General features: G+C 53.3%; 1 protein-coding gene across 1 annotated transcript; it reads left to right on the forward strand.

Annotated features, from left to right (window-relative positions):
- The first annotated feature begins 9,542 nt into the window (after positions 1-9,542).
- On the forward strand, positions 9,543-20,309 carry LOC142823247 (zinc finger protein RFP-like). Its single transcript, XM_075914068.1, has 7 exons — positions 9,543-9,959; positions 10,362-10,457; positions 12,545-12,775; positions 13,097-13,119; positions 13,841-13,956; positions 16,469-16,528; positions 19,792-20,309. The coding sequence occupies exons 1-7, from the start codon at positions 9,543-9,545 to the stop codon at positions 20,307-20,309; spliced, it is 1,461 nt and encodes a 486-aa protein (XP_075770183.1).
- The last annotated feature ends 71 nt before the right edge of the window (positions 20,310-20,380 follow it).

Consider the following 20,380-nt stretch of genomic DNA (forward strand, 5'->3'; position numbering starts at 1 on the left):
GAAAGCATCTTGTGTTGTCCTGTTTGTACCATCCCTCTATCGGTCGGACGACCGTGTCTCCCCTGAATTATTTCCTGACACCACCTCGCAGAGACTAATAGTTACCGAGAGGTTTGGATTGAAAGACCCCAGGGTAACACCCCCTCCCCCTTCCCAGGGCTCTCGAGTCCCAGTTGCATGGTTCAGGGGAGAGTGACCCTCTTTCTCAGGGTGGCTTGGCACAGTTCTGCTGCCCTTTGCCTGTCCAGTAAAGCAACACCCCTGCCAGGAACTTGTCACTGCCCCTGCGCTCAGTACTACGGTGATTTGTACCCAGCACTGGCCCAGGTGGATCTGTTGGGCAGCACAGCTGTGCGGTACCATGGCAGAGGGGGTGTGAGCAAACACAGCCTGGGCCTGAAGCCTTCCCTCTCCCCAGCTCGCTATCGGTACAGAGCTCGCTCAGACCCTGTGACCCACCGAAACAGCCTGGACAGTGACACCTCCCTGCACGTCAGCGGCAAGAAACCTACCACGGGTGCTTGTGCCCTGCTCTCGTTTCTCATCATTTCCTGCCCCCTCTCCTCCTTCAGCCATTCCCTGGGCTGCTTCGGCCCTTCCCTGCCCAGCAGCCCTGCTGCGCCCACCCTGACTCCCGTGGGCAGTCGCCCAGACACAGGGCGGGGGACGTGGGGAGACCTTCCGGCAGAGGCAGGCCGTGAGTTACACAGCGTGTGGGACCCATGGGGCTGTGCTTGTCCGACCGAGCTCGGGATCCCCTGAGCTGTCACATGCCTGGGTTTGGGCAGCGCGGATGGAACAACCCAGTTTGGAAGCACAATGAAGATCCGTGTCCATGTGTGGGGCTGTGTCTGTGCTGGAAAGCGGGAGGCCGGGGATGAGAAGCTGCCAAGTTTTGCTGCCTGCACCAGGGAGAGGGGAGCACACGGGCGGGGGGTGGGCCCTTTCCCAGGGCTGCAGAAGGAAGAGAAGGAAGGGCCTGGACTCCACACAGGGATAGTTTGGTCCAGGCTCGGGAGCTAAAGCAGCCTGCGTGTTAGGTCACACCTGAGCCTGGCCTGTGTGCTCGCTGGCAGGACCCAGGAACAGCCAGGCCGTGCGGGCCCATCTCTGCGACTGCCTCGCGCTCTGAGGTCTCAGCTTTCGCTGGGTGTTTGCCTGCGTCTCCACCCGCCCTGGTTGTGTTAACGCTTCTTCTCCCCGCACAAGCACAGAGAGGGAGAGATGCAGCCCAGCCCCACTCCCTGCCACGCTGCCTCCACCCCCTGCCGCAGATGCGTGCTGGGAGGGAGATACCATCCCACATTATTTTCCCAGTGAAGAGGAGCCAGGCCCAGAGAGCCCAGCGGTGTGTTCTTGTCCCCCATGGGGTGTCCTCCCTGCCCCATTGGCCCTAGGGGTGACCCTTCCCACCTGCAGGCCCTGAAGTCTAGTCCATGCTCTGGGAGGATGGGGAAGGGAGGTCCGGGCCGTCCCTCTCCACCAGACCCCAACCCAGGGCCCTTTTAGTGGTGGGTGGTTCCCACCACTGGTTCAGCGGAAAGTTCTCCTCAAAACACACCAAGCCCACCAGAGGGTTCCCTGCCCCCTGCCCTGGGTTGCTTCCTACCCAGCTCCCCGGCCGGCGGAGACCCCACCTGCAGCAGCGGTGCTGGTCATGACGTTGCCAGGCTCCACGTCTGGGGCAGTGGTGCTGGGGTTGTCCACTGCAGCTGGGCGGGTTGCCCCCCGGGGTCGGCACTGAGGTTGCACTCGGTCTGGGGACGGCAGTGGCGCAGGCGGCAGGCCCGGTGGCTCCTGCTCCGGCGGTTGGTCCAGCAGCTCTGGCTCCAGCTGTCCAGCTGTGGCTCTAGCAGTTGGACAGGAATTCCTCCCTCCCTGGAGGCCGGCCCCAACTGAGCTGTCTCCCTGGCCTTTATACCTGGCCCGCAGTTGGAGCATGCCCAGCACTGCTGCGGGGCTGGGGTCTGCATAGCCCAGCAGGCCAGCTGGCTTCCCCCGTGGCCAGTGCGGGGCTGGGCCACCCTGTCACAGAGCCCCTTGGAGCCAGTCAGTAACACCATCCCTAAGACAGGCCCTGCTGTGTCCTTTCAGTGGCTCACATACTGGTGGAGCTTTCAAGAGTCCAGACACCCTCTGTCCTCTCCCCAGGCTGGCCCCTACTCGGTTAGGGCATGTCTAAACAGCAGGGCTAACATGGAAAAAAGCTGCACAACTTCACCTACGCTAATTGCATAGCTGAAGTTGAAATAGCTTTTTTCGAATTTGGGAGCATCTACACCACACTTCTTTGGAGACAGAGCCCTCTGCCCCGACTTCCCTTACGTCTCGTGCAAGGAGGGTTACAGGAATCGGAGTGAGCCGTCCTCCAGCTCGACAGAATTTCAATGTTCTGTCTCAGTAACCGCTTGTGTGTAGACAAGGGCTGTGTGATCTTGGAGTAACTTCCATTATTCCAGAATAACATTGCCAGGCTGATGACGCTCAACAAGTTTTTTGCTGGCTATAAAGGCTTCTCCTCCTGTCTCTCACCAGCCCCTCCCACCTGAGCATTCAGTTGAAACAACAGAGATGTGATGAGAACAGGGAATGGTTAGTCAGATGGGACCTTTACTGCTGGGTTCGTTGTGCTTATCACAGAGAAGTCCATTTAGCTTCCCAGTTACACAGTAACGTTCCAAGCTGTAACCAGGGAAGCAATTCTCTGTGTTTTCAATCCTTTTCTTATCTGCCCTGTAACACCCAGCAATCAAGCAAAATTTTACCAGCTGTGCTCGGGGGATTGTTCATTTGTTTTGTTTTCAGGAAAAATCATCCTTTTAAGAACATGCTCCATGTCCTACAAGGCGGGAGGTTCTGCGTGTGAGTGTCTGAACCTGCGCAGCCAAACTACACAGAGAAACTAAACTTCCATTTTCAGTCAGTCTCCACAATGGGGTTCCAAGCTCTCTCTAGGGGGAGGTTTAAGGCTCTCGAGGGTCCCCCACAGGAAGGAATTCCTGAGTGTGCCTTTCTGGGTTCTCAAGGGGGGTTGCATTGGGGTGGTGGCAGTGTTACCAATCCAAGACTGGGGAATCTGTGATCTTGGGGGGTTTTAACACAAGACATTACTAGCAGAGTGTTCTCACGTCCTCCACAGGCCTCTGCTTTCTGCAGTGCAGCATGGGCAGTGCGTAGCCGGCACGGCTCTCCCATTGGCCGGTGGGAAGGGCGCGGGTGAGTCACTCCGCTAGGGGCTGTGGGGCAGGAGATAGAGGCAGAGGACAGGTAGAGAGGGAATAAAGCAGCCCCTTGCCTCCTCCTTCTGACTGCTTCATCCCAGCACAGGGCCATGGGAACGGGGACCCCAGTTAGCCAAAGGATTCAGGGGGGTTGTCCCCAGCCCGGAGCTGAGTTCAGTCTCTCAGGTCCAGCTCAGTCACTCCCATGGCTTGCCCAGGTACTTAACCCAGGTAAATGACCCCACACACACACCCCAAGTGGGGGGTCATAAGCAACTTAGAGGGGGGTCACGGTATCACAAGTTTGAGAACCCCTAAGCAGACACTTCATCAGGGACCATGAGTGGGAAATACACCCCCCAAGTTCTGCAAGGTATTTTTTGTCTCCCCACCATAGATTTGCCACATGTCACAACAGGAAGAGCTGCCTTTACTGTTCAAGGGCGGGCATGGGTCCCAGGTTACTGGGAGACACCTTTCTCCTCAACTGGGGCCATCAACTGCTCTATGCCTTCCCTCCTACACCTCAGATTGCTAGAGTCCTAGAAAAGGTTGCCAGAGACAGGGCGACAGTGATCCTAATAGCTCCATTTTGGCCCTGACAAACTTGGTTGCCCTATCTCTTCCACATGTCTCCTCATCCACCCTATCCACTACCAATCGACCTCTTCACCCAGGATCACGAAGCCTTATTACACCCTCCACCCCAGCATCTTCATGTCACTGTGTGGTTCCTGACTAGTTCCAGGACACAGAGATGAGCAGATGAGTGAAAGAGGTTCTATTACAGAGCAGACGACCTACTACTCGATTTACTTATTTACATAAATGCTGCAGATTTTGCTCTTGGTGCACAGACAATAACTTACAACCATCCTCTGCCTTGATACCTCAAATACTCAATTATATATTAGCGTTAAAACACTCCAGATTAGCCTTGTCCTCCCTCAAGGGGTACCTCACTCCAATTACAGCTTTCCAGCATACCATGGACAGTTATTCTGTTTTCACTCTCTGGCCACCAGACGGTTTATGAAGGGGTTGGCAAATCTTTACCCACCTCATAGAGAGCCACGGAATTTGGAACTGGTCCTGGATGCTCTGAAGTGACACCCATTTGAGCCCTTGGCTACCTGCCCGCTAATGATGCTAAACACCAATGTGGCCTTTTTGCGAGCAATAACAGCTACACGCAGAGTGGGTGAGCTTGCTGCTTTCTTGGCTGCGCCTCCTTATACAGTGTTTATGACTCACAGGGTAGTGATCCAGCCTCAGCCGGCCTTTTTACCAAAGATAAATGCTGAGTTCCATATTAACGAGCCTGTTGCCCTTCCAATCTCCTCCCAGCAAGACAGTCAGCTGCACACTCTGGACGTACGCAGAGCTCTAGCCTTTTACATAAATAGAACGCAGCCCTTCCTGAAGTCTCAGCGCCTGCTCATTTCAATTGCCACCTATTCTAAGGAGATCCTCTCTCTGCACAGTGAACCTCCAAGCTCATCAGTCAGTGCATAGTAAGAACAAGTCTCTCCCAGGGGGACGAGGACAGTATCGGATTCCACAGCCTTCCTAAAGGTCGTTTCCCTACGCGATGTTTGCAGAGCAGCTACATGGTCTTCCAAGTATACATTTGTGAGGTATTATACCATTCCTAAGAGCTTTATCAGTGACTCAGCAGAGGCCTCCGCAGTACTATCCACGGCAGTAAAATCTTGACTCCAAGGTCGCCCACTTAACTCTTTGGCTACTGCTATTTAGTAAAGAATAAAATTCTGAAGCATGTAGAAGAACATAATTTGTTGGACAAAAGTCAACATTTTTTCTGTAAAGGGAAATCATGTCTTACTAATCTATTAGGGTATGTCTACACTACCCTCCTATTTCGAAGTAGGAGGGTAATGTAGGCATACCGCACTTGCAAATGAAGCCCGGGATTTGAATTTCCCGGGCTTCATTTGCATAAGCCGGGCGCCGCCATTTTTAAATCTCGGCTGGTTCGAACCCCGTGCCGCGCGGCTACACGCAGCACGAATTAGGTAGTTCGAACTAGGCTTCCTACCGTTACTCCTTGTGGAATGAGGAGTAACGGTAGTTCGAACTAGGAAGCCTAGTTTGAACTACCTAGTTCGTCCCGCGTGTAGCCGCGCGGCACGGGGTTCGAACCAGCCGGGATTTAAAAATGGCGGCGCCCGGCTTATGCAAATGAAGCCCGGGAAATTCAAATCCCGGGCTTCATTTGCAAGTGCGGTATGCCTACATTACCCTCCTACTTCGAAATAGGAGGGTAGTGTAGACATACCCATAGAGTTCTCTGAAGGGGTTAACAAACATGCAGACAAGAGAGATCCAGTAGATATAGTATACTTAGATTTTCAGAAAGCCTTTGACAAGGTCCCTCACCAAAGGCTCTTGTGTAAATTACATGGCCATGGGATAAGAGGGAAGGTCCTTTCTTGGATTGAGAACTGGTTAAAAGACAGGAAACAAAGAGTAGGAATAAATGGTAAATTTTCAGAATGGAGAGGGGTAACTAGTGGTGTCCCCCAAGGGTCAGTCCTGGGACCAATCCTTTTCAACTTATTCATAAATTATCTGGAGAAAAGGGTAAGCAATGAGGTGGTAAAGTTTGCAGATGATACCAAACTGTTTAAGACAGTCAAGACAGAAGCAGACTGTGAGGGACTCCAACAAGATCTCACCAAACTGAGCGATTGGGCAACAAAATGGCAAATGAAATTTAATGTGGATAAGTGTAAAGTAATGCACATTGGGAAAAATAACCCCAACTATACGTACAGTATGATGGGGGCTAATTTGGCTACGACAAATCAGGAAAGAGATCTTGGAGTTATCGTGGACAGTTCTCTGAAAACTTCCGCAAAGTGTGCAGCGGCAGTCAAAAAGGCAAATAGGATGCTAGGAATTATTAAGAAAGGGATAGAAAATAAGACCCAGAATATCTTACTGCCCCTGTATAGAACTATGGTACGCCCACATCTTGAATACTGTGTACAGATGTGGTCTCCTCACCTCAAAAAAGATATTTTGGCCTTGGAAAGGGTTCAGAAAAGGGCAACTAAAATGATTAGGGGTTGGGAACAGGTCCCATATGAAGAGAGGTTAAAGCGACTGGGACTCTTCAGTTTAGAAAAGAGGAGACTGAGGGGGGATATGATAAAGGTATATAAAATCATGAGTGGTGTGGAGAGGGCTGATAAAGAAAAGTTACTTATTAGTTCCCATAATAGAAGAACTAGAGGACACCAAATGAAATTAATGGGTAGCAGGTTTAAAACTAATACAAGAAAGTTCTTCTTCACACAGCACTTAGTCAACCTGTGGAACTCCTTGACAGAGGAGGCTGTGAAGACTAGGACTATAACAGAGTTTAAAGAGAAGCTAGATAATTTCATGGAGGTTAGATCCATAAAAGGCTATTAGCCAGGGGATAGAAATGGTGTCCCAGGCCTCCGTCAGAGGCTGGAGAAGGATGGCAAGAGACAAATCGCTTGATCATTGTCTTCGGTCCACCCTTTCTGGGGCACCTGGTGTTGGCCGCTGTCGGCAGACAATCTACTGGGCTAGATGGACCTTTGGTCTGAACCAGTACAGCTGTTCTTATGTTCTTATGTTCTTCTGCTATGAAGTCACTTATGGTATGTCTACATTACCACCCTAGTTCGAACTAGGGTGGTTAATGTAGGCAACCGGAGTTGCAAATGAAGCCCAGGATTTGAATTTCCTGGGCTTCATTTGCATGTTGCCGGGCGCCGCCATTTTTAAATGTCCGCTAGTTCGGACTCCATGCCCACGGCTACATGCGGCACGAACTAGCTAGTTCGGATTAGGCTTCCTATTCCGAACTAGCTGTACACCTCGTTCCACCCCAACCCATTTCCCCTCCACTCCTGAGAAGCCCCACTACCTACCTTCAGCGAAAACAGAGGTAGTGCCGGCTTCCCGCGGGTGGACGGAAGTCCTGCAACTTAGCGCCACTTCTGGGGGTTCCGGAAATGCACTGGCTGCTCTGCCGGGCGCATTGCAGGAAGGGGCGTCGGCCCCGGAGGAGGAGCGTGGCAACTTCCCTGCACTGGCGCAGGAGGGGTGAGTCAGCCCCGGGGCAGGTGCATGCAGGGTTTCCCTGTGCCACGGAGGGGGGGGAGAGTCGTGCCTGGAGGAGGCACATGCCGGCTTCCCTCTGACGGGGGGGGGAGACACCTGGGAGGAGGTGGATGCAAGGCACTCTCTGCCTCCATTGGCACCCTGCCCCACTCTGCACCCCCCACTCCCCAGCCCCCAAACTCTGTCCCCACGCCCCTGTCCCAAGCCACAGAACCCTGCCCCCACTCCCTGAACTCGGTCCCCACTCCCGTCCCAATCCCAGAACTCTGTCCCTACTTCTCTGTCCCCAGCTACAGAACTGTCCCCACTGGCACCCTGTCCCCAGCTGCAGAACCGTCCCCACTGGCACTCTGGACCCTGCTGCAGAACCCTGTCCTCTGTCCTCCCAGCATCCTGTTGCCTCTCCCCTGCCCCCAGCCGCAGAACTCTCTCCCCACTGGCACCCTGTCCCCTGCCGAAGAACCCACTAGCACCAGTCCCCAGTACCATGTCCCCTGTTCCCACCAACACACTTGGGGCCACATTAGTGAAGCTTGGGGGGGGAGGGGTTGGAGGCGGGTTTTTTTGCATCTCACTTGTGTGGCCTCAACTGACTTTTCTTGGGTCGGTGACCCCTGACTCAAAACTGGTTCACCGCCTTTCTCAGAAATAAAGACAATGCAGAAAGTTTTTGTTTGACACAGTATTTTATTTAAAAATGAAGCCTGGCCAACAAACCCCCAATTGGGGCCAAGCCCCCATCTGGCCACAGCATCATAACACTCCTCCACTCCTGCTTTCCCCAGACCCTACACTGGAACCCCCTGCCCTGAGCCCCTGACATACCCCAACCCAAATTCCTGAACCCTCACATCCAGAAGTCTGTGGCTTGCTTAGTACCCTAACCCTACATCTGACCTCAACACTGACCGGCCTGGTGCCCCCTCCCTGAGCCAGCGTCCCCTTATCCACCTTCTCCTGTGTCCAGATTTACTCCCAGAGCTTGTACCTCTCACCCCTTCCCACCCTCAAATCCCTCATTCCCACCCCAGAGCCTACACATCCTGTCTCAACCCAGTGAGGTTACAGCTAAACTGCAGGGCTGTGTCTACACTGGTCCCCTTTTCCGGAAAAGGGATACAGATGAGACAAGTCAGAATTGCAAAAGAAGTGGGGATTTAAATCTCCCCCGTTCCATTTGCATGAACATGGCTGCCGCTTTTTTCTGGCTCAGGGCTTTGCCAGAAAAAAGCGCCAGTCTAGACGGGGATCTTTCGGAAAATAAAGCCTTTTCCGAAAGGTCCCTTATTCCTGATTTTAAGAGGAATAAAGGACCTTTCGGAAGAGGCTTTATTTTCCGAAAGATCCCCGTCTAGACTGGCGCTTTTTTCTGGCAAAGTCCTGAGCCGGAAAAAAGTGGCAGCTATGTTTATATAAATGAAGCGGGGGAGATTTAAATCCCCGCTTCATTTGTGATTCCGACTTGTCTCATCTGCATCCCTTTTTCGGAAAAGGGGTGCAGTGTAGACACAGCCCAGGAGTTTTTCAGGATTCTGGAGATATCCCAGAAAAACTCTTCTGCATCCAGGGTTGCGTTTGTTCTTCCACTTTTTTAGTGGAAGAGTAAACATGATCTTTCGGTCACCCCTGTATTCCTCTTTCCACAAGGAATAAGGGGGCTTCCAAAGGAAGGGGGTTTTCAGACATTTGGTCCAGTCTAGACAGGCCAAATGTTGGAAAAACCTCTTCCTACAGAAGAATTGGGGGAAAAAAGCAGCAGTATAAGGGTTGGGGATAGCAAGTGATGGAGAGGAGGAGAATAGAGAGGAAGGGGCGGGACTTTGAGAAAGGAGCCGGGCAGTAGATCTTGGCTTGGTCTGTCATTTAAAAAGTGATCTTGGGTGTAAAAAGGTTGGAGACACTGGTGTAGATGCTCTTATTTCGGCATATATCTTCCAGAGTAGCTTATTCCAAAATAAGCATGCAGTGTAGATGTACCCACAGTGCCTAGTCCCAAGTTTCAGACCTGGCAGATGTTTTGGAGGAGTGACTGTCAGTCTGGACTCATCACACTTCATGCAAAGGCTCCGTACAGTCTGAAAAAGGAAAGAACATTAAGAACACACCCAGAAAGATAGCACCTCATGATACAAAGGGCAACCCGCCCATTTCCCAGCAGAAGGAAGTGACACTAACTCTCTGGTTTCCCTGTGAGAAGCCATGGCTGCTGCGAATCCCGCAAAGATGCTCCAGGATGAAGTGACCTGTTCCATTTGCCTGGAGTATTTCAACGATCCGGTGTCTCTCGACTGTGATCACAGCTACTGCCAAGCCTGCATCACCCAGTACTGGGGGGACCTCACCACAAACGTCTCCTGCCCCCAGTGCAGACGGACCTTTCCCCAGGGGAACCTCAGGCCGAACAGGCAGCTGAGGAGTATTGTGGATGCAGCCAGAGAACTCCGGTTGCAGGCAGGGAGGGAACCAGCCGCAGAGAGACTGTGTGAGAGACACCAGGAGCCTCTCAAACTCTTCTGCAGAGAGGATGGAATCCCCATCTGTGTGGTGTGCGACAGATCCAAGGGGCACCGAGGTCACACCGTGATTCCTGCTGAGGAAGCTGCGGAAGAATTCCAGGTAGGGAAATGCCGACTGTGATCCCTGTTCTCATGGGACTGAGGGGGAGCACTGGGGAGCAGCTCCCACCCTGGGAATCTAGCCGATAGGAGCAGGGGTGGGACCGCAGGAAGCAGGGACGGCCTGGTAATAGGGCACCGCAGCAGGGTCACTGCCTCCCGAGTGCCTCCCCGATCCCATAAACCTGCCGGGCCCTAGAGTCATGAGTACAGTGCATGGTTGTGCTGGGCCAGCTCCCCTCCCTCTAGTCCTGAAACTAACAATAACAGAAACAAAATTAATAATTGTTGCTGGCAGGATATTAAGGAAAAGGGTTGAACAAAAATGATCTACTTTTAAATGATTAGCAAATCTCACATTTGATTTTTTGCTTAGTCACCTGAAATGTTTCTGTGTCTCCAGGAAAGGCTCCAGGCCCATGTGAAGACTCTGAGAGCTGAGAGAGAAAAGCTGCTGGGACTGAAAGTGAGCAGAGAGGAGACCAGCCAGGTGTATCTGGTAGGTGCCCGGCGTTATTTCGCTGCTGCTGTAGTGAGCCGATCCTGAATCAGACACTAAGGAGCGGCTGGGGCAATCTAGGGACTGGATAACCGTTTCTCTTGATTGGTTGGGGAATAAGCACCCAAAAATCACGATTCATTGTTTTAACAGAATTCCTTCTCAGGGATGGGCCCTAAACCAGCCGCTTCCACCCTCTGTGCATTTGTGGACCCCTTTAGAAATGTCAAATGGTTCGAACTAGTGCGTCCAGGAACGCACTTCCTGGTTCGAATCAGTGGAGTAACGTGCCGGCAAGATCATGCTAATGAAGCACGGGATATTTAAATCCCCACTTCATTAGGAATTTCGCTCGCCTACATTTGCATCCTTAGCTCAAACTAGGGAGCAAGTGCAGATGTACCCTAACAGGATAAACTTAAAAAACAACAGATAGGCTGGTAGCATTTTAAAGACGAACACAACATGTAGATGGTCTCATGAGCTTTCATGGGCACAGCCCACTTCTTCAGATGACAAGAGACGTTATTCCTCATGGAATGAGGTTTACAGAAGTCAGAAGAAGCCGTCTGTTATTTCCAATTTATTTAGAAATAAGAGAATTGCTGTGTGGATGCTCGCTTTGTTAGTTTGGAATAAGGGTCGCTATTCTGTAACTAGCCAATTAGCCCATCATAAGACGGGATTTTCAGGTCTCTCCTCCACGTGGGTCTTCTCTCCTGAGCCTCCGGTCTCTCTCTCTCTCCTCCTACTGCCTCCCCCCCTATCTCTCAGCTCTCCTCCGCCTCCTGCCTCTCTCTCCATCTCTCTCTTTCACTTCTCCTCCTCCTCCTGCCTCTCACTCGGAGGACCAGCATTTCAGGCAACAGCGTCCCCCCAGAGGGAACAGCCAGCATTTCAGCGTTACAGACTCAGGGTATGTCTACACTAGCCCCCTAGTTCGAACTAGGGAGGCTAATGTAGGCATTCGAAGTTGCAAATGAAGCCCGGGATTTAAATATCCCAGGCTTCATTTGCATCTTCCCGGGCGCCGCCATTTTTAAATGCCCCTTAGTCCGAACTCCGTGCCCATGGCTACACGTGGCACGGAGTAGGTAGTTCAAATTAGGATCTCTTATTCAAACTACCGTTACTCCTCATGGAACGTTAGGTCCATAGAAGGCTATTAGCCAGGGGATAGAATTGGTGTCCCTGGCCTCTGTTTGTCAGAGGCTGGAGAAGGATGGCAGGAGACAAATTGCTTGATCATTGTCTTCAGTCCACCCTCTCTGGGGCACTTGGTGTTGGCCACTGTCGGCAGACAGGCTACTGGGCTAGATGGATCTTTGGTCTGACCCAGTACGGCCGTTCTTATGTTCTTATGTTTTAAAATCAGAAGAAAAAAATAAACTTTTAGGCTGTGTCTAGACTGGCCAGTTTTTCCGGAAAATCAGTCGCTTTTCTGGAAACATTTGCCAGCTGTCTACACTGGCCGCTTGCATTTCGGCAAAAGCACTGACTTCCTACTGTAAGAAATCAGTGCTTCGTGCGGAAATACTATTCTGCTCCCGTTCAGGCAAAAGTCCTTTTGTGCAAAGCTTTTGTGCAAAAGGGCCAGTGTAGACAGCTCAGATTTCTTTTCCGCAAAAAAAGCCCTGATTGCGAAAATGGCGATCGTGGCTTTTTTGTGGAAAAGCGCTTTTGCGCAAAAGCGTCCGTACCAATCTAGACGCTCTGTTCCAAAAATGCTTTTAACGGAAAACTTTTCCATTAAAAGCATTTCCAGAAAATCATGCCAATGTAGATGCATCCTTAGGGTCAAAGAAAATGTTTTCATTTTTTTCTCACATCAGAAAAAAATGAAACTTTTAGGGCCCATGAAAATCTATTAAATTTTGCCTAAAACAGAAAAAAAATGTATTTAAAGTTATATCAAAAATAATTTTTAATATTTTTTTATGGAGGAAGGAACCCACGAAGGCAAAAGTACCTAGGGCCCACGAAAGTCATAATGCGGCCCTGTGCACACACATTGCTCTGGGAAGGGCCCCGGGCTCCAAGCATGTCCCCCTAGCAGTGGTGATGTTCTTTAGTTCTTCTTCTTCCAGAAACAGACACAAGCCGAGCGGCAGAAGATTGTGGCCGAGTTTCAGCAGCTGCAGCAGTTCCTGCAGGAACAAGAGCGACTCCTGCTGGCTCAGCTGGAGAAACTGGATAACATGATTGTGAAGGCAGGGATTGACACTGTCACCAAACTCTCGGAGCAGATTTCCCATCTCAGCGAGCTGATCAGGGAGCTTGAGGAGAAGTGCCAGAAGCCAGCAAGTGAATTCCTGCAGGTGAGACTGAGGGGAAACAGCCCAGCTCCCTCCACAGGAGAGACAGGACAGCTCCTAACAGGTGGGCACAGGAGTCAGAGGTCACAGGGCAGCTCCGTGTGCACCTTCCTGGCATGTGAATTGTTGTTTTGTGCAGACCCACAGGCACAGAGAGACTAGCGATGGCAAAGCCCCATTCGCTCAGGGGTCCATGGCCCTGGGGCCAGGCAAAGCCTAGTTCCCCCTCGCTCGCCAAATCCCTCCCTTGGAATTCACAGTGTGTGTCAGGTGGGACTGAAACTCTCTCTCTCTCTCTCTCTCTCTCTCTCTCTCTCCCCCCAGGACGTCAGAAGCACCTTGAGCAGGTCGGTGGCTCTCACCCCCTCACACCTCACAGCGCGGGGGAAACACTGGGCAGTGAAGTTGTCGCTGCCTCTCCCCAGGGCTCCACAGCAGAACATGTGGGAAGGTCACATTTGGGATTCAAATCTCTGACCCATTTAACCCTGAGGCCTTCGCCCCTTTTGGGACGACTCTGCAGTTACCCAGGGGAAGGCGCAGACTGGCCTGTGGTACATTCTACCCATGTCACCTCCCTGGGGACTGGCTGCCCCAGGACTGAGGGGTGGGACATGGGCCCGTCCCTGCTGGGCGCTGGGCACCATTCAGCCCAGGGCAGCAGGGACCCAGGAGCTTTCCTGCCCGAGGGCTGTTTGGAGACCTGTGTGGGATGAGCTGGGAAGTGGGGAGCTGGTGTCTCAGTCTAGTCCCTAGTGGGCAGATTCCCACAGCCCTTCGCCTGGGAATCCCCCGTCCCTCAGCGCCTGGAGGCCCAGGAGTGAATTGGCCGTGGAGACTCAATTCCCCTTTGTCCCCAGAGCTGGTCTCCCCAGGCTGGACATGAGGAACATTCCTGAGTCCCTGCGGGGAAGGTTGCCCGGCCGAGGGCTGCGCTGCCCCTGCTCTCAGGCTGGGAGAACTAGGGAAATTCTAACTCCAGCCCCATCAGAGCAGCGACTCACTGGCCAGAGGGTGAGAACTGAGCCACTCAGTGCAGGGTCACCAGGGGACGTTGTTTCTCTCCAGGTGTGAGGAGGGGCAGGCCCAGCAGCCAGAGGAGATGGCTCCTGAACTGGAAGAACAAGTCCGTGATTTCTCCAAACAAACTGTTGCTCTGTCGAAGAGTCTGAGGGCGTTCAGAGGTACCTAGGAGGGACCAAACAGAGAGCATGGCACAGACTGGGGGTGCAGGACATTCAGGTTGATTACTTTTACCCCTTATTTGATCAAAAGCAGCCTTTGCAGTGACACTGACTGTGAGAGTGAGGAACGCCAGAGAGAGAAACAAATCCTGCCCCGTTCCCTTCTCCTGGGGCATAGGCAGGGCATGATGCATTTCTCCTGTGATGCTCTGACTATCCTGTACGATGTCTGACATAGCAGCGAGGAGTCCTGTGGCACCTTATAGACCAACCGAAGTGTTGGAGCATAAGCTTTCGTGGGCAAAGACCCACTTCAGATGCATCTGATGAAGTGGGTCTTTGCCTGCGAAAGCTTATGCGCCAACACTTCGGTTGGTCTATAAGGTGCCACAGGACTCCTCGCCGCTTTTGCAGATTCAGATTAACACGGCTACCCCTTTGATACTCGATGTCTGACATGTTACTCACAGGCAGACGGAACACTGATTAGTTCTGTTCCAATCACCTTTGTGTTAGGAACGGGAAGTGTCTTGTGTGACTCACACGCCACACACACGGGAACTTTTCATTGTCAGAGCTTTTGGTGTCCAAGCAGTTTTCAAGTTATTCTTGATTCCGATTCATTCATTGCCACTCAGCACAGGCTGATGTGCACAGGTCACTTCTCCCCAGGGGGGTCTCTGGACCTTGCTCATTGCTCCTTGGCAGGACACTTTGGGTGCTTGTCTGTAAAACACCCTGTGGAGGCAACACATCTGTGTCCTGCAGAGCAGCTCAGGAACTCGGCGCCTTAAGAGCAAGGTCACTGAAGGAAACATTGCCCTTACGACCAGCACACGGCTCGCCAGGCCCAAGCTGAGCCAATCACCATCAATTGGGGTGAGGGGCAATAATTCTTGGTGGGGCCCACTCCAAGGCTATGTCTCGATTGCATCCCTTTTTCGTAAAAGGGATGCAAATTAGACATATTGCAATTGCTAATGAAGCAGGGATTTAAATCTCCCCTGCTTCATTAGCATAAAAATGGCTGCCACTTTTTTTCAGCTCAGAGCTTTGCCGGAAAAAATAAGGGATAAGGGATCTTAAAATAAGGAATAAGGGATCTTTCGGAAAAGGCTTTATTTTCCAAAAGATCCGCGGCTAGACTGGCGCTTTTTTCCGGCAAAGCTCCGAGCCGAAAAAAAGCGGCAGCCATTTTTATGCTAATGAAGCGGGGGGGATTTAAATCCCTGCTTCGTTAGCAATTGCGATACGTCTAATTTGCATCCCTTTTATGAAAAAGGGATGCAATCTAGACGTAGCCCAAGATTTTGGAAAGTGGCCAAGAGCCACACTTTGTTAGGTTGGGTGCAGAGTCTAGGTTGAGGGTTGGTTGCAGAAGGGCGCACGGGGTAAGGGACTGGGGTGCAGGAGATGATGTGGGGTCTAACAGGGAGTTTCGGGTGGTGACCTGGGTCAGGGAATTGAGAAGTAGGGTCCGGGAGGGGGCGTGGGTGCAGGGGAGGACTCTGGCCTGGGGAAAGGATGTAAGAGGGCATGCAGGGTGTGGGAGGGAGCTGTGACCTGGGGCAGGGAGTACAGAGGGCTTGGGGGGTGACCTAGGGAACTGAGCTGGGATGCAGGAGGAGTTGGGGTGCCAAAGGCAGGCTCCGGATGGGAGGCACTTATTTAAGTAGCTCCCATCTAGCAGCCCTGCAGCATCCCCCAAGGCAGGCTGGGCTCCCTGCCTGCTGCAGCCCCAGATCACTAAAATTGCAGGCTGCTCCCTCCATGTGGCTCTCAGCTCCAGGAATGGGAAGAGGCTTGTGCAGCCACCACCCCCCAGGCCAATCTCTCAGTTCCTATTGGCCGGTTGTTTCCAGACAATAGGAGCTGAGGGTTGGGCTGGGGGTGGGGAGATCACACGAAGCCTTCCCCCCCCCCCCCCCCCCCACTGCAGAGCCCAGAGACCTGCCAAGTTCGAGAATTTTTGTGAAGGTAGCTGGCACCCCTGTCAGAGGCATATCCCTGAGAGGGATGGGGATGGGGTGAGGCTGGGGAAGAGGTGGGGCAAAGGACAGAGGGACATGGGCAGTTTAACACTGGGCCTCTGGCTCTCTGCTCCCTGGCCCATGCACAAGGGGCCATTGTAACCGGGATGTGACTTTGGCTTAGCCTGTGCCAGGCCTGGCCCCGGCCCCTATAGCCACTGACCAGCGGGTCACAAGTGGCCTCCCCACCATGCTTTGCCAGCACAGAGTGAATCTGGCCCATGAAGCCTACTGCCCCCTGCCTCAGTTTCCCCAGGGATAAACAGCTCCCAGCAAGAGCCAGGATCTCACATTCTCTGAACATCCCGTCAGCACCAAGGGACCAAAGTGCCGAAATGGGCTTTGATGCCAAAGGCTCTGCAGGACCTGGGCCTAGGAAACAACAAAAGGCGGGCAGTGCAGGAGGCCTGAGTGTGTCTGTCACACAACAACCTGGCTCTGGGCTCCCCGTGCAAACCTGAATCTCCCCTCTCCTCCCCCAGACACTCTGCCGGATGCACTGGAGGCAAAAAGTGGGGAACCCCTAAGAACGCACACACCAGGTGAGCTGCCTTCCTCAGAGCCAGGCCTGCTGGCCACTGCCGGGCACAGTGCGGTGCCCCAGGACAGAGAGGCACCGGGCAGGCTGCTTAGCATCACTGGCCAGGAGCCAGCCATGGAAGCGACTCAAAAACTGCCCCTCCTCCAGCTTCCCCCAGCCCAGGGGCCATGTCCTGCCCCCAAAATCCTCCTCCTCAGTCCTCCCAAAGCCCACAGCCCTAGTCCAGAGTCCAACCCCCCCTGCCAAGATCCTGTCATCTGCAGGGCTACCCCAGAAGTCTCAGACCCTCCTGCACCCCAAGTCCCTGCCTCAGCTTGTACATCCCTCTCCCCCCCGGTATACAAAACCCTCAGCCTCATCCCTTCCCGCCTGGACCCCTCATACACCTGAAACTCCACTCAGCCTTGGGCTCCCGTTGTTCTCTGCTTCAGGGGAGTTTCCCTTCCCCCAGTGACTGAGGGGCTGTGCCCAGCATGGACTCTGGGGCTCTCGGGGATGTTGCTCTTTCTCCTGCCCCCGGCAGAGGACCCAAGAGTCCATGGGCGGGTCCCTGCTCTGCCGGGGGAAGGGATGGATCAGACCCCAGAGCACCAGGGCACGGGGCACAGACAGGGGCAGTCTTGGGCCCATTGCAGGCAGCTGGGGAGCTGCTGAGAGCAGAGCTTTGGTCCTGTTCCCCTTTTCCTCTCCCCCGGCATGAGCTCAGCTTCTCTCTCCCTCCGCCCAGCCCCGCTGGGACCCCCCTCAGCTCCCTGGGCCCCTCTTCCTTCTGTCAGTCCCTGAGTCAGCCTCCTGCCATGGCTGGGACAGAGACACCCCCGTTCCCTCCGCACGGCGCCTGGGCACCCCCAGTGCAGGACTCGCCTTGTTCAGCCTCTTCCCGCCCAGCCCAGCTGGGGCCGGTCCCTGCCCCACCCTGCTGGCTCTGCGGGGTCTGGGCGCTGGGCCGGAGGCTGAGCAGCCTGGAGGGGGGCAGATCGGAGCTCGGCCCAGAGCCCCAGTGCGGCGGGAAAGGAGCCGAGCCCAGACGTGCCGGGCGGGGGAGACGTGTCACGGGGGAGTCACAAACCCTGCCCAGAGGCAGCTGGGACCCAGGGACATTTCATAGAATCATAGAATCATAGAGCTGGAAGCGACCTCAGAAGGTCATCAAATCCAGCCCCCTCCTCTAGGCAGGACTGATCCCAACTAAATCAACACGGCCAGGGCTTTGTCAAGCTGAGACTTAAACACCTCGGCTGCATCTAGACTGGCTTGATTTTCCGGAAATTTGCGGAAAAGAGCGTCTAGATTGGCACGGATGCTTTTCCGCAAAACCACTTTTTGCAGAAAAACATCCGTGCCAATCTAGATGTACTTTTCTGCCAAAAAGCCCCAATCGCCATTTTCGCGATCGGGGCTTTTTTGCGGAAAACAAATCTGAGCTGTCTACACTGGCCCTTTTGCCTGAACGGGGGCAGAATAGTATTTCCACAAGAAGCACTGATTTCTTACAGTAGGAAGTCAGTGCTTTTGCGGAAATTCAAGCGGCCAGTGTAGACAGCTGACAAGTTCTTCTGGAAAAGCGGCTGATTTTCCGGAAAAACTGGCCAATCTAGACACAGCCAGAGGGTACGTCTAAACTACATGCCTCCGTCGACGGAGGCATGTAGATTAGCCAGATCGGCAGAGGGAAATGAAGCCGCGATTAAAATAATCGCGGCTTCATTTAAATTTAAATGGCTTCCCCGCTCTGCCGATCAGCTGTTTGTCGGCAGATCGGGGCAGTCTGGACGCGCCGCGCCGACAAAGAAGCCTTTCTTGATCGGCACAGGTATGCCTCGTGAAACCAGGTTTACCTGTGCCGATCAAGAAAGGCTTCTTTGTCGGCGCGGCACGTCCAGACTGCCCCGATCTGCCGACAAACAGCTGATCGGCAGAGCGGGGCAGCCATTTAAATTTAAATGAAGCCGCGATTATTTTAATCATGGCTTCATTTCCCTCTGCCAATCTGGCTAATCTACATGCCTCCGTCGACGGAGGCATGTAGTCTAGACACACCCAGAGTGATTAAAGTCCCCCACGAGAACCAGGGCCTGCAATCTGAAATCTTCTCTCAGTTCTCTGAAGAAAGCCTCATCTACCTCATCCACCTGATTCAGCGGTCTGTAGAAGACACCAACCACAATATCACTAAACATAACCCATAGACACTCAGGGTATGTCAACACTAGCCCCCTAGTTCAAATTAGGGAGGCTAATGTAGGCATTCAAAGTTGCAAATGAAACCCGGGATTTAAGTATCCTGGGCTTTATTTGCATCTTCCCGTCCGGGTGCCATTTTTAAATCGCCTTAGTCCGAACTAACTGCCCGCGGTTACACGCGTCAGTCAAACTTTAACTCAAACTAAGTCCTTAGTTCAAGTTAACTGTTACACCTATCACCATCCATCCCTGCTATCCTGGAGAAAGGATTTAAAAGAAAGGCAAGAGAACCTCACCCCATTCCCAACTCCCTCTCTAAACTCCCTGTTAACACTCACCTGTTTGCAAGCTCCTTGGTCGCTTGCTCACTGCTTTATAAAGCCCTGGACTGCCTGAAAGTCTCTCCCCCTACCAAGGCTCAGCCAATCAGCAGAGGCTTCTAGAATTCCAACTTTAATTAGAAGCCAACAGTTTCCTCCTGCCAGTCACAGCACACACTCCATGAAGGAGAGAGGTAGGGGAAAGGAGAAGTGAAAATAAAAAAAACCTCACTCACGAACAGGGGAAAAAAATCACACACACACCAACCCTCACTCATAAACACAAGCTCAGCACACAGCAAGAACTCCCCAAGCACAACACACACTTCCCTCAAGAGTTCTGTATCTGTTTCTCCTTTACCTGGAGAACTCCCTCTTTAAACCCCCTGTTTCAATGGGGAGGGATCCAGCCAAGGGCAAGAGCCTGGATTCAGACAATCCTGAGTAGGCAGTTTCCATGACATACCCCTGGGGTCCCCAGCCCAGAGTCGCTTGTCCCCGGCCCAGGGAGAGGGGTGCAGATTCCCAATGTCAGGGCCCCTCTGATCCCTTCTCTCTGCCACGGCCCCTCCCAGCCGAGGAGTGAGCTGCCCCTTGGGCTGGGCCGAGACCTCAGGGCTGCTCCCCACTCAGAGCTGGGCACCCCTGGAGGCAGGAGAGTCCCTGAGTCACTGCCCAGCTTGGGCAGATTCTGTCCCTGACGCCATTGACCCCCCCAGGGCCAAGCTTTGCCCCTCATGCTCTGATTCTCTCCCTCCAGCCAACGTGTCTCTGGATCCAGACACGGCGCATCCCCAGCTCGTCCTGTCGGAGGATGGGAAAAGTGTGAGATGGACAGACACACATCAGCCACGGCCTGACACCCCAGAGAGATTTGACACTATGCGCTGTGTGCTGGGCCGTGAGGGCTTCACCTCGGGGAGACATTGCTGGAAGGTGGAGGTGGGGGGTGGGCGATACTGGGCTGTGGGGGTGGCCAGAGAGTCTCTGAACAGGAAGGGATGGGTCAGCCTGAGTCCGAAGGGCGGGATCTGGGCTGTGGGGCGGTGCGGGGATCCGTTCCGGGCTCTCACTGACCCAGAGACCCCCCTCACTCTGAGCCCCCACCACAGGATCTATGTTTGTCTGGACTGTGACCGGGGGCAGGTGACATTTATCGATGCTGAGACCGAGGCCTCGATCTTCACTTTCCCACCAGGCTCCCTCCCTGGGGAGAGAATCCGACCCTGGCTCATGGTGGGGTGGGACACAAACACCAGGCTCCGACTGTCTCCTTGACACAACCTCCTCTAGCCTCACACACCCCAGTCTCTGTGACACCTGTACCCAGCCCTTGACTCCTCATCTCT

The sequence above is a fragment of the Pelodiscus sinensis genome, chromosome 32, assembly GCF_049634645.1.
Source record: "Pelodiscus sinensis isolate JC-2024 chromosome 32, ASM4963464v1, whole genome shotgun sequence".
NCBI lineage: Eukaryota > Metazoa > Chordata > Testudines > Trionychidae > Pelodiscus > Pelodiscus sinensis.